This window comes from Mustela nigripes, chromosome 2 (assembly GCF_022355385.1).
Source record: "Mustela nigripes isolate SB6536 chromosome 2, MUSNIG.SB6536, whole genome shotgun sequence".
NCBI lineage: Eukaryota > Metazoa > Chordata > Mammalia > Carnivora > Mustelidae > Mustela > Mustela nigripes.
In genome coordinates, this window is record NC_081558.1 from 151,392,434 (window position 1) to 151,407,391 (window position 14,958).

Consider the following 14,958-nt stretch of genomic DNA (forward strand, 5'->3'; position numbering starts at 1 on the left):
TATGTTTAACAAATTCGAATGAGATTAGCCAAATATAACTGGTGAACGTATGGAATAAATTTCACAAGAAGCAACAGAGAATAAAATGATCTAAAGGGAAATCAGGGAAATAACTCAGATATGCAGGCACACGGACACTGTGGCAATTTCATTCAGTGCAATGAAAACCTGTGACTCTACAACAGTCACTGTTTTCCTGGACACGACTAAAATGCTGGTTGACCAAGTCATTGTGCCACTTAGCCTGGTCAGTCTGACTCCAAAGGAATGGCTAGAATGGAGGCTGCAACTAGATACAGCCTTATTCCATTATTGTTACCAGAGCCAAAGAGAGATAATCAAGAATAAAAATAAAGTAAAACCCCATGACGAAATAACAACATTCTAAAAACTAGACACAGGAAATGCTAATAGTATAAGCATTAAGTAAAGAATAAAAAGCACTACATCTAACATATAGTATTATGGAAGATTATGTTTGGCAGAAAGCCCATTTTAAGGCAGTTATAAAGATAACAAGGACTTACCTTATTATTTTCTACATTATCTCCCTCTTTCAATTTAATAGGATCGATTTCACAGGACTTTGAGGATTCACATATCTGGAAGACAGATTAATTTTTCATTTAATGCTCTTTTATAAATAATTTGGCAAAATGAAAATAACTATTTTCCTAATACAATTATAAAAATTAAAACCATAACAAAGTTTGTATCTCCAATCCAGAAACAATATATACATACTGCAAAAGAACTATCAAATTTCTCATGTATTTGAAACTCTAGTTAAAACTGAAATCCAGTAACAGCAATTTAAAAAAAAAAAAAAAGAAAGAAAAAGAAAAGAAATCAGTAACACCTCCCCAAAATTATGTAGATTATACTAAACGTGCCCTTTCAGTAAAAATCCACTGATGGAAAGGTACATCTGAAAGGTTCAGTCTTATTCTTTCAGTAATACATGAACAGGTGTATCATCCCTATCACTAGGTCACTTGATGAAAGAGAGGCTATATCACGAGGCCACAGAGACTTCAATTATCAGAGGTATAGCCCGTACCTCATCTAGAATAGGTTTTAATGTGACTTTCAGGTAGTGCCCTCCCACTATTTTCATCATCTCATCCAGACATCGGGTAGCCAAGGAATTTCCTCTAAAAATTGTGTTTGCATCTCTGAAATACAAACAGAAATAAGATGAAACCAAGAGCAGTAAACAGACGCTGTGAAATCCATAACATAAGATATATAACTTTGGCTATATATATAATTTTAGTAATTTTTGCCATCCATTTATTTATTTATTTTTTAAAGATTTTATTTATTTATTTGACAGACAGAGATCACAAGTAGGCTGAGAGGCTGGCAGAGAGAGAGGAGGAAGCAGGCTACCCGCTGAGCAGAGAGCCTGATGCGGGGCTCAATCCCAGGACCCTGGGATCGTGACCTGAACTGAAGGCAGAGGCTTTACCCACTGAGCCACCCAGGCGCCCCTTTACCATACATTTAAAAATCTCGCTGCCAAGATATAAGATGAAGAAGACCTATAGATGGCCAACAGACACATGAAAAAATGCTCAACATCACTCGGCATCAGGGAAATACAAATCAAAACCACCACGAGATACCACCCCACACCAGTCAGAATGGCTAAAATTAACAACTCAAGAAACAACAGATGTCGGGGAGGATGCAGAGAAAGGGAACCCCTCTTACACTGTTGGTGGGAATGCAAGCTGGTGCAGGCACTCTGGAAAACAGTATGGAGGTTCCTCAAAAAGTTGAAAATAGTGCTACCCTATGACCCTGCAATTACACTACTGGGTATTTATTCCAAAGACATAAATATAGTGAAAAGAAGGAGCACGTGCATCCCAATGTTTATAGCAGCAATGTCCACAATAGCCAAACTATGGGAAGACCTCAGATGTCCATCAAAGATGAATGTATAAAGAAGATGTGGCGTGTATATAAACACACATACATACACACACACACGGAAATACTACTCAGTTATCAAAAAGAATGAAATTTTGCCATTTGCAATGACATGAATGAAACCAGAGGGTTTTATGCTAAGCAAAATAAGAGAAAGACAATTACCATTATGACTGCATTCATTTGTAGAATTTAGTAAACAAAACAGAGGATAAGAGGGAAAGAGAGGGGGGAAAAAAGGCAAAATCAGAGAGGAAAACAAACCATTAGAGAGACTTTTTTTTTTTTTTTAAAGATTTTATTTATTTGTCAGAGAGAGAGAGGGAAAGAGCGAGCACAGGCAGACAGAGTGGCAAGCAGAGACAGAGGCTCCTGCCAAGCAAGGAGCCCGATGTGGGACTCGATCCCAGGACGCTGGGAACATGACCTGAGCCAAAGGCAGCTGCTTAACCAACTGAGCCACCCAGACGTCCCCCCCATTAGAGACTCTTAATCATAGGAAACAAACTGAGGGTTGCTGGAGGGGAGGGAGCGGAGAGAATGGGGTAACTGGGTGATGGACATTAAAGAGGGCACATGATGTAATGAGTACTGGTGTTATGTAAGACTGATGAATCACTGACCTCTACCTCTGAAACCAATAATATATTATATGTTAATTAAGTGAATTTAAATTAAAGAAAAAAAAAAAAACCTTGCTGCCATTAGGCCTTTCAAACTTACCAAAACTATTTATCCAAAATAGTAAGTTAAAAAAAAAAGGGCAAATGATATTAATGAACTACAAAAGTAGAATGTTTGTATGTGTATGAAACAGTGCTATGACAGGACTGGAAAGCCACCTGACTGCTTTTCATGGTATCACATATATGTATATAGGGGTGATACATAATGGGTAAGGAAAAAAACCCAACCCAACTTCTGACCTAGTACTTAATCTGTGACACGTGAATCATTACAAGCAGCAGCAAAAATGAGTAACAGGAAATTTTGACACTGAATTAAAAAAACCCTTCATTAACTGTTAATGTTCCTGTTGGTAGATTCTGTTTGCTAACTTAAAGAACTGCCTTTTATCTCTTGCTAAGCAGTTCTTTTCAGAATCCTATTCAGTAAGGCTGGTCAACACAAAAGAAGTGAAATTACAAAAACAATTTGGCAAACTAAAATCCAATCTCAACACACATAATTAACATTTTAATGTAACTCTTACTGTGTATCCTTCAAGTCTAATTCAGCCACTGCAGTGGCAAAAGGAACAAGTTTATCATGGTGCAGCAGCAGTCGTACAAGGGGCAAAACAGCATCATTTTTATCTCGACAAATTTCACCCAAAATGTAAGCAGCTGAGGCAGATATCGGCTAGAATATAGAAAGGCAAAAAACAAGCACAAAATCAAGGCAATATGACTAAATGTCCAATCACTAGCCTGTATAAGTTATTCAAGCATATTTACTGACTACTACTGTTGTATAGAACAATACTTAAATTTTTAAAACTTTTCTCAGAGATGAAAATTTCAAGCATGTCCTGGAATCACAGTACTGTGGTCTAGATAAATTTTACACACACACACACACACACCCCATTTTAATAAAACTTGATACTCTGAAATATTTTCTACATCATTTACAGAATTATATTAGCCATTTCATATTAAATCATACCCTTAAGATTTTTAAGTACCTGAACATCTGGTGATTTTAGCAGCAACGTTTTCAAAGGACCATAGTACTCTGATGGAAGCACATAGTCTTCTGTATAACATATATTTAATCGAAGAGACCCCAGATCATCAGTTTTAGATGACTTATTTCCATTGTCCCTTGGTTGTAACAAGTACCTAAAGTAAAAATACAACTGACTACATGAGATGATAATGAGCATCCAAGTTGGTGAGGTAAATAAACAGTTAAGCTGCAAAAACAAAAAACAAAAAACAAAACCCAAACCAAAAAAGTCAACTTAGTATTTAAGGTTAGGACACTTTATAAGTAGCCAACCATCAATCTTCAGAGGCATAATATCAGTTATGTATTGAACTAGAAAGCTATAAACAGACTTTTATCTGGGAAGCAAAAAGTAAAAATTAAAGTAAACTAAAGGTAAAAAAAATAAGATCTCAAAGGGGCTGAATGAGTTTGATTAGCTTGCAGATTTAGGAAAAGATAATAAAAGTAAAATATTTAAAATCCAATGTATAATAAAAAATAACATCTCACTAAATTTAAGAAACACATATTTAGCTGTAATAGGTAAGAAATACCACAGGAAGGCATAAGTGATCTTGTTTTAAAGTAAATCTTATATATGTAAAAGTCTAAACTTACTTTTTAAAAAAGTTAGTGAATGAAGGTTTATAAATAGATTTTTATATTATTAAAGGAGAAACAATGTAACTATACTCAAAATATTTTCATTTGCAAAAATCAGATTTATATGAAAATTTTTTAGGTAAATAGAAGGCATAAAATATATGTACAAACAAAGATAGCTTTAAAATTTTCCAAGAAAAATGTTTAGAAATTAAGAGGAGTTTGTAGGACGAAAATCAGAATCTGTTATTTTTAAAGAATTTTTATCATGAAAAGTTAATAACACATATAAAAGTAAAGAGGACAGTACATCTTTTCAATCCCCATGCACCTATCACCTAGCTTTAGCAATCATCAACTCAAGGCTATTCTTGTTTAAGCCATACCTCTACCCACTCCTCCCATCCCATTCCTGCATTATTTTAAAGCAATTTCCAGGTTATATAACTACATAATAACTTTTAAAAATCATCATTATCCAGTCTGTATTCAAACTCTCCCAAACTTTATCATGAATACTTTTCTACAATTTGTTTATATCCAAGGTCCATAGATTTTAACTGGTTGATACTTAAGTATCAAGGTATCTTAACCAAGATACTTAACCTACAGATTCTCTCTATTCCCTAAGTAATCAGGTAGCTAGAATTGAATTTTCTACATCTGGGATTATGCTAAATCTATCTCTATCTCCATGACGTCACTTAGCATGTTCTGTCTTCTCTGTACTTTCTGTATATTGGCAGTTAGATCTAGAGGCTTGGTTATATTCAAATTTGATATGCTGGTAAGAACATTTCACTGATAGTGTTGTACAGTACCACAAAGAGGCACTAATGTCTGTTTCTCTTTTTGTGATATTAGCAGTCACTGATAAGCACCACCTAGAGTCATTAACTTTCACAGGTTATAAAACAATAGGTATTTTTTTTGAAGACTTTAGTTTTTTGTCAGGGAGAGGGAGTATATACAGGGTGAACGGGAGGCAGAGGGAGAAGCAGACTCTGCTGAGCAAAGAGCACAATATGGGACACGATCCCAGGACCCTGGGATCATGACCTGAGCCACCGAGGCATCCCAAAATGATAGTTTTAGAATTCTATCATTCCTCCTTTACTTACTACCTGGAATACTTTTTATAAAGTAGTGTCATTAGTGTTGATATTTACTTTTGATATTTATCACCTATGGCCTCTCCATTACACCACTTTAAAAACAGAAGGCAGGGGGGATTTAATGGAATATTTATTAGTTTTGAGAAAGATTATAATTAAAGACATAAAAGGGAACTAGATAATCAAGCAAAATTTAAAAAGATGAAGGGATGACAATAATGGGAGAAGAAATTATATCACTATCTAAGAAAGCAGAATCTCTATTTTGAAACACCAGCCTTCAGATTTTTTTTTTAAGATTTTATTTATTTATTTGACAGAGATCACAAGCAGGCAGAGAGAGAGAGAGAGGGAAGCAAGCTCCCTGCTGAGCAGAGAGCCTGGTGCGGGGCTTGATCCCAGGACCTGAGATCATGACCTGAGCTGTAGGCAAAGGCTTTACCCACTGAGCCACCCAGGCACCCCCAGCCTTCAGAATTTCTATTCTCTCATTTGAGAAATAATGTTTTAAAGATTTGCCTGAGAAAATAACTGCATATAAGCCTACTAGCAAAGGTGACCCAGAAGTACCTTTAAGGGAAAAGTCTAGTTCGCTGATCACCAAACATCCAGAAAAGGACATTACTTTGGTCAAGTTCCACAATCTAGTAAATGTTTTATAGACATGCAAATTCAGATACCTAGTTTTATCTAAAAGCAAACCTAACTGCAATGACTGAGCATAGAGACTGGTATCTTTAAAGCAGAAAGCCAATTTCTAAATTTGTGAAAAGAAATACAACAGCCAAGCAGTTAAAATACCTGGACTTTTTTTGTGACCAACACATTTTATTATGCAAACAAATGTTCATTCACAAAAGTAGGGCGAAGAGTGGTTATATTAATAAAGAGTACCCTCAACTCAGCACCTCCCCCAGCACTTACTACTCAGCCTCAACAACTATCACTGGTTTGCATGGCACTTCATCTATTTTCCTTGCTGCAACTAATACACTTTTTTTTAAACGTGTTAATGCAATTCTTTCATCTGTTTGATTAATATATTTTTTAACGTACTGGTAAGCTATTTGGAATGCCATATTATCAGAGGGACTATAGTGAGACAGAGATACAACACAGAGACTGAGGTGGTCTTAATTCTCAGCTAAGATAACAGTTTTATGAAGGTAGTAGTCATGCTTCTAGAGCAGAATATCCTTCCCTCTTGATTGTATTTAAATGGGTAGTACCTACCCACGTTTGCCTCTCTAGGATCCTTTCTTATTGTTCCAATATTCCTCTTACATTTTAACTAGTGTTTTCCATATATGGGATATAAAAATAGAAATACTTGTATTATAGTTACAACTTGGTTCTGCATTCCTAAGATGCACTAACCCATTTTAAATCTTAAACAGTGTCCCCATATTCTACTCAAATTTACAGATTTTGTTTTGGTTTCTGAATTTTATTCAGAAGGCAACTTTAATTCCCTTATGTCCAAATTACTGGAGGAAGGAGTATGTCTTGTCCTTCTGTTACTCTCACAAATTAGAAATTACCAGCAAAATAGATCTATAATCCTAACATGGGATGTTCTGTGCAGAGGAATTAGGGCAATGCTACACCAGTTACTAATTATTATGTACCACTCCTTTAGAATGCCCAGGAACCTCAGAAGGCCTCACTCCTGCCTCGCTTTTTAAGCTTGTTTCCTTGGGTTTCTTTGGAAGGGTAAGAAATCCTTCTGGGCACAGGATCTCATCTGTGTCTACTTGAAAAAATATAAAATTTCAAAATATCCTCAACTTACAACCTCCCCCATGCTCCTTCAACTTTTAACAATATTTTATAAAGCAAGGGACACTCAAGTCTTTGATTTCAGCTTAAAACAGAGAATATTTTTGAGGGTTTTTAAAAAACATTTTTAATTAATTTATTTAAGAACTAGAGCATGTGTGCAGTAATGGGCAGGATGGGCAAAGGGACAGGGAGAGAAAGAGAATCTTAAACAGACTTCACACTGAATACAGAATCTTAGATGGCATCATCTCACAACCCTGAGATCATGATTTGAGCCAAAATCAGGAGTTGGACCCTTAACTGACTGGGCCATCCAAGCACCCCGAACATTTTTGAGTTTTAAACACATAAAAAATATTTATGGGGCAGCTAGGCGGCTCATTTGGTCAAGTGCCTGCCTTCAGCTCAAATTAGAATTCCAGGGTCCTGGGAACTGGGATGGAGTCCCACATCAGCTCCCTGGTCAGCAGGGAGTTTGCTTCTCCCTCTGTCCCTTTCCTCCACTTGTGCGCTGTCTCTCTCAAATAAGAAAACAAAATGTTTAAAAAATAAATGTACGTTAAGGTAAATTTATTATAGTAATTGGTTAAGAACATAAACTTTGAAGTCAGAGTATCTGGTCCAAATCTCAGCTGTATGACCCTGGGCAAACCGCTTAATCTCTCTGTGCTTATGTCCTTACCTTATTATTACTCTATATAAGGTGTAACAATACTATCTGAATCCTTACAACAACTCTAAGGAGGTTATATAAGTAAAGCACTTAGAAGAGTGCCAGGTACACAGTAAACACTATGCAGCTGTTACTTATGTAAGATTTATACATAACTATTACCACTTAAATATAGAAATAACTATAGATAAATGTACTTATTAATGTAACTACATAAACATGATTTGTTATTTTATAACATTATTTAAAAAGGCCGTTTAAACCCTGAAGGATCCCCTGTGGACAAAGTAATCTGTATGAATTAGAGGTAAAGAGTAAACTCTCGAGATTTGTTAAATGAGGATACATGGCCATGTATACAAGGTCAAGGGATTTAAAAGAAAAAATCAAATCAAATATATTTTCTTCAGTTTTTGAGTAAAGCATTTTAGTTTGAAAGAATAAGAAAAAGGAAAAAGAGAAATTATTAACTGAAAGTGGAATTCAGTTGCTTTACATATATTTTTTTAATTCACAATTGGAGAGGCATAAAAGTAAGCCTGATGCTCTCAAGATTCAGCTGTTGTGACAGCTCCTTAATAGGGAAAAAAAAATCTAGCATTTGAAAAATTTTAACCACAAGGTCTGCATAATTGAAGTAGGCAGGTAAAAACGACAATTATTTATTCATAATGCTGAAAACAAACATAATGAAGTAATGTTCAGAAGCTGGAGAGTAACTGTTCAGAGGCAGCTCTACTAACACTTGAATGCTGTTTCTGGTTCCATGAAAGTAAGCATTATAAATGGATTTTTACTTAAGATAGGAGATTAAAGATAGGTGGCAAAATTAGCAAACTACACAACCAACTCATCTCAAGTAAAATATTAATCTATTTTTAAATATGCATAAAGTGCTTATGTTTAAAACCCCAATCATTTGTTTCATCTACTATGTGAATCTACTGTCTTTTTTTTTTTTTTTAAAGATTTTATTTATTTGTCAGAGAGACAGAGAGAGCGTGTGCACAAGCAGGGAGAGCGGCAGGCAGAGGAAGAAGTAGACACTGTTGAGCAAGCAGTCTGATGTAGGACTCAATTCCAATCCCAGACCCTGGGATCATGACCTGAGCAGAAGGCAGATGCTTAACTGAGTGAGCCACCCAAGTGTCCTTCTACTACCTTTTCTTAATATCCACTTTTACATGTTGAATATTTGGGAAAATTGTGCCAATTTGTACAATCACACAAAGGTTTTGCGCACATTAAGATAATGATAGGAGCTGGTGAAATAAGATTGAACTAGACTGCCTGTGAGATTCTCGAACATTGTAAACAATGGAACACTGGCATGACAAAAAGGATGCAGAAATTCTGTATGGAGGAATGGTGGAGGAATGGTGATGACAGTAGCGATCACTGTAATGATGAGAGCCATGAGCTATATCCATGGTCAATGCACTTGCAGCTTGTCTCATTGATGAGGATGAATGCATTTCATCCTCTAACAACTCTGGGAGGCAGGTACTAATTTGTACTGCTCCCATTTTATAGCCAGAGAAAGGCAAAGCCAAGGGGTAGAGTAACCTGTTCAAGGTCACAAAGGTAGTTACGGCAAAGGTTAAGATTTGAACCAAGGCAATTTGGTTCCAGACTCCACTCTTAACCAACTGAGCCACCCAGGCGTCCCCCAGACTCCACTCTTAACCACCATCAAGGTTCCACAAATAATTACTGAAGTTATACTACACTGGTAAGTGAGAAAAGCAAGGCACAGATCAGGATACAGTATGTGCCTGTTTGTGTAAAGTAGGGAAAAGGATATATACATATTTGACTATATTCCATAAAATATTTCCAGAAAGTCAAAACAGTGACTGCCTCAGAAGAGGGAAAATGATTAGCTGAGGGACTAGGACAAGACAAAGATTTTTATCTTTTGAACTGTGAACTGTGTGGGTATATTATCGATTAAGAAAATCATATAAAATTCTACTATCTATAAGGTTAAAGTTAAAATGAGTGACTCTCAACACTAACAAGCTACTCCTAACACCTGACATAAGTTTCATAATAAATAACATATGTCATTGCTAAGGAACTGAAAAGCCAAGAAAGGAAAGGGGGAATGATTGGATCATGTTGTAATCTGAGAAAAAAATTAAATTGGAACCATTAAAAACCGTTTTCTGGAAAAGACTATAATAGACAAATATTAATTGAAATCACGTGAAAAAGGAAAGCAAATTGAAACTTTTCAAACAACAGGATTACATTACTGATAATTATTCTCTTTCCTACTACCAAGATTAGAAAGAATATGCCTTAAATTCTGAAGGTAAAGCAAGCTTTTCCTGTGCTTTCATGCAATTACCATCGATTCCACAAGGGGATGCTACAACTCTACAAATGACAAAGGAGCCCAAGAATTTAATTTCTGACTTAAAAGAAAATGGCATTCACATTTGTATACTCCCTTCTACCTATGGAAGTATAAATGAATTAGGAGATGTTTCTATTCCCTGTTGTATAAATTTTTCTTAAAGATTTATTTATTTGAGAAAGAGAGAGAGAGATAGCAAGGGAGAGCAAGCAAGTGAGAACAAGCAGGGTGAGGAGCAGAGGGAGAGAGAGGGGCAGAGGAAGAAGCTGGCTTCCTGCTGGTCTGGTATCGGGAATTTAGGGCTTGATCCCAAGACCCTGGGTCCATGACCTGAGGCAAAGGCAGACACTTAACTGACTGATCAAGGTGCCCAAGGGAGGCTCTTTTAAAGACAAATGAGATTGATGCCCACAGTAAGAAACCTCTAAACACTTAATTCCGGGGTACCTGGGTGGCTCAGTGGGTTAAGGCCTCTGCCTTTGGCTCAGGTCATGATCCCAGGGTCCTGGGATCGAACCCCACATCCAGCTCTCTGCTCAGCAAGGAGCCTGCTTCCCCCTCTCTCTCTCTGCCTCTCTGCCTGTCAAATAAATAAATAAAATCTTAAAAAAAAATAAAATAAACACTTAATTCCAACAATTCCAACTCCTCTTCTAGGCACTGAAACTGAGTTCTAAATAGCAGGCCTTAGAGGCAAAGAGAAAGGCCCGTTTCAGTGGAAACCCAAGTCTAGCATGAGGGCTGCTGGGCAACCTACTGGAAGGGGCAGGACAGGCGTGCTTGTAAGTGCTCTCGGCAGAAAAAAATGATAGATAGTTCTGTATCAATTCTGCTAAGGAAAATAACACCAGTTTAATGTATTAATAGTATGTTTTATCTACCATCAGTTTAATGTCACTGTTAAAGACATGAATAGGTAAAATAATAAAGTAACTATCACTGAGCCACCAGAGCACCTCAAGAAAGTATTTACTGAACCGGCTCAACATCTGAACCCTAGACACACATTTATTTACTCAGGAGTGGAGTAGGGGTAGAATCTCAAGCAGATTCCCAGCTGAGCATAGAGCCCAATGTGGGGCTTGATTTCACAATCCTGAGATCATGACCTCAGCTGAAATCATGAGCTGGATGGATGCTCAACCAATTGAACCACCAAGGCGCACTGACCCTAGACATTTAAAATAACATCAGGGCCATTCACAGTGCATTTCAGCGGGGTGTGGTAAAGGAAAAAAATCACTGGTTAGAGCCCATTAACAGTTGATTCCCTATCATAAATCCTCTGTTTTCAAACATCCACAGTTCCTATCACCATTAATAAGGCTTCTGGACTGCAGATGCATCTGTGACCAAGCATCTTCTCACATGGGCAACTCCTACGCAATGTTTTAAATGATTTTCATTTTCTCCTTAGAGTTAAGATTTCATTTTTGAACAGAACAATATTCCTAGATAATTCAGTTCTTACATCTCAGTACTAGAGGTCAAGTCATAAAACTATGAATGTACTTTTATTTCTGCAAAAATAAATTAATAACCAAATCAATTAAAGTTAATGACTTCTGGCTTATTCTATCTCAAATTTAAAAAATATGCATATAGTAAGCATTTATTTGCTTGTCCATTTTATTAAAGGGGATGACCTACTGTAGAGTTCACTACAATGTTTGTCTTCTTACCAGGCTTGATGAGAGGAATCATTTCTTAACACATTCACAGGAACCTTAATCTCACCCAGGAAAATATCTTGGACCAGGTTTCCATTATTCCACAAGTCAATTCTGAAAATTTAAAAATAAAACTTTATTTTTTGCAAACAATGTTTAAGAGCATACACGCCAACAGGTAGCTTCAAATCACTTTGATTGCATTATAGCATTAATTTTACATGCTTAAAAGTAAGAGATGTTAGCGTTGTCATATACCTCACTAAACTAAGAAAAGAAAATATTGCAGTAGCTTTTATTTTATAAGCACAGAGTATAACTATTTTAAATAGTCTAAAAGAAAGCACTTAAGTTTCTTAGTTTCAAAGTCTAGGCTTTATTTTAACCTGTAGCAGTAAGAACTGGAGGTACCTTGTTGAATTTGAGAAAAGAAACCAACACAAGACTACAGTTTCTTTCTCAATTAGAGCCAGTTAATATGTAAAGATAGGTGATTAAAAAAAAATACATTACCTGATCATTCCAAACATGTGACTAATACACCCTTTAGATGAACACACTGTTAACACCACACCTGTACATGCACTTACAGAACTTTGCCCTCCCAAACAGCAGAGATTTAAGACCTAAATAGCACAAACTTCAAACACATGCACCTGTTGAATTATCTTACAAGACTTCTTACCTCACTGAAATTTCTGTTAGACAGCAGATATGTTAAGAAGAATAAAAAAATTATTTCTAAATTGGCTAATATATAATTACTTTTCTATATATTCTTTGCATCCATTATGTTAGATTAAGAAATTTAAAGAGCAATTAAATTTGTGAAAATTAAAGATATAATAAAATAGGTGAAAATCAGGTCACCTTTGGTATTAAATAAATATACCTTGACTACTTCTGCAAAGAAAACAGATTTTGAAAAGATAGTATGAATTTAAATAAGATGCCTGTTTCTCTAACTTTCATCAACCATCTTGCTAAAGAGAAGTCTATTAAGCTTGGTTCACCTATTTTCTTTTTATGGTTTTTCTATTTTGGATTTAGGATTTTCTTTTGGCACCAAAAAAAGCAGATCTTTAAAACTCTAAGACAAATACCTAATTTCTAGCTTTTCAATGTCCTCCTCTTCTACCTGGAACTGAGACTTTCTTGTGTAACTACTGGATCTGGTTACCTGTGAACAAAACATTTTAGTTTACAAAAAATTTTAAAATATTTTTTCCTACATGAACTTAAAAAACTATCATCTCTAAAATGTTCAATTGTGTTTATTATAAACAGAGGAAAATGCTTAGGTAATAGTTCTCCCAAAGCTAAAGATAAAAATGGTTATGGAAGTAGCAGGGAGGTAAGAATAAGGCAGTACAAAAACACCAAAGGCAATTTTGCCTCCATGCCCTTCCTTATCAACTCAATCTACAGCAACACTAGGTTCTATGACTCATATGTAATCTCTTAGTGGCTCAAAGAGTGAAAGCGTTCTATTTTGGCGAAGCTGCACATGCGAAGAACTGTTTGTAAAGACTTTCCTACATTTCTCAAGATATCAATTCTATCCTTACACTTCCTTCTCGCATTTTTACCAAAAATACCAAGGCAACTGGCAGGGACTTCCTCTGCTACCATCCACCTGAACTTGTTCTTCTCACATGGTCCTTCTACTTGATGAGTTTTCTCATTTATTCTGAACAAGAGATGAGATGATCCTCCTCTTCTCCAAGACTATTCCACCCATGCATGACATACAGTAAGCATGCAGTAAACATTTGATCTATTCCCAGGTTTCAGCACCAAAACAAAACAAAAACATTTAATCTATTTTAATTAAAGCTTTTTACCAGCTTATTCACCTCACTCAAGTCTAAGAAAAATTCTATACTTAAATTATGGTCTTCCTATTTATCTCCTTCCTTTCACAGACAAATATCTCAAAACTGTAATCCATCCTTGTAGCCGCCACTTCCTCACACCCAGTCACTACAGTGACTCCTTAAGATTTGGTTTCCTCACAGATCACCCTCCCCAAACTCCTCTCTTAGTCACCAGGTCTGATGATGAGTCCTTAGTTCTCATCTTCCTTGACCCCAGAACAAGTGAGTACAACCATACCTCCTTTCCCAGAAACATTGTTTTGAATTTACCCATGCACTACCCAGGCAACCTCCTGTTCTCTGCTTCTTCCTGTGGGACCTCTTCTTCTTCAGAACCTATAAATACTGGTTTTCTCCGCGGTTTTAACTTTTATGTTGCTCTAAGAGCTGCAAAGGGCTATACAGTTTCAAAGTGCTTTCACATTCATTATCTTTGTTCATCAGAATGCTGTTTTGAAGCAGGCAGGGCTAGATTTATTATCCTCATCTTGAAAATGAGGAAGTTAAAGGACAGAAATTAAGACATGCTCAAAGCTGAATACTTTGTAAGTGGCAGAACTGAGCTTCCTCACTTTTCTCCTATGTTGTATGCCTCTATTCCCCTGGCTTCCTTGACTCGCTGGCAAGCAAATCTTGAGTGCTTATCTACAGCCATCAGCCATCTTATGTTTGTCATGAACTCCCTACTGAGGGGTTTTCATATCAGACCTCAAGTTCATTATGTCCCCAACTGAACCATTTGTGTTTTCCTTAACTTTTCCCTTATTCCAGATTTGAAACCATGAGGACAACTGACTTTTCCCTTTGTCTTTTCTTCTATAATCAATTTGTTATCCTCCCCTCTACAGCTTCTTTCTCATCTGTCACTTCCTCTCTTTTCCCATGTTACTCTCTTGGATCAGAAGCCCTTCCACCTTCCTTTTTAAAAAAATAACAACAACAAAAAACCCCACCTAAACTATGAGTCTCTTATTTCTGTTCTTTCTCAGCTATTGGCCCACAGATCACGGTTAATTCTTCCCGAAACACTGCATTACTCTTACCACTTCCAGGCTCAAAAACATTCAACAGCTACTCTGTAAGCACGTTAGCCACAGGTAGTCAAGGCCTTTCGTAGTTGGTCCTAGTCTAGCTTTTAAGCTTTGCTCCAATTATTCTCTTATAGAACCCTTCCAGTTAAATCACTATTTGCTATTCTTTGGATGTAACTTACTGCTTTTCTGTC

The 14,958-nt window shown here is 36.3% G+C and overlaps 1 protein-coding gene across 2 annotated transcripts in view; it reads right to left on the bottom strand.

The window, feature by feature from the left end:
• The window catches only part of RASA2 (RAS p21 protein activator 2), a 135,112-nt gene that overhangs the window by 33,614 nt on the left and 86,540 nt on the right, over positions 1–14,958 (bottom strand). For both annotated transcript variants that reach the window (XM_059391842.1, XM_059391841.1), the window contains exons 8-13: positions 12,960–13,036; positions 11,869–11,970; positions 3,626–3,782; positions 3,152–3,300; positions 1,061–1,175; positions 528–602 (exon numbers count right to left, since the gene is read on the bottom strand). In XM_059391842.1, coding sequence (XP_059247825.1) covers positions 528–602; positions 1,061–1,175; positions 3,152–3,300; positions 3,626–3,782; positions 11,869–11,970; positions 12,960–13,036 — 675 coding nt within the window. The remainder of the gene's footprint in view (positions 1–527; positions 603–1,060; positions 1,176–3,151; positions 3,301–3,625; positions 3,783–11,868; positions 11,971–12,959; positions 13,037–14,958) is intronic.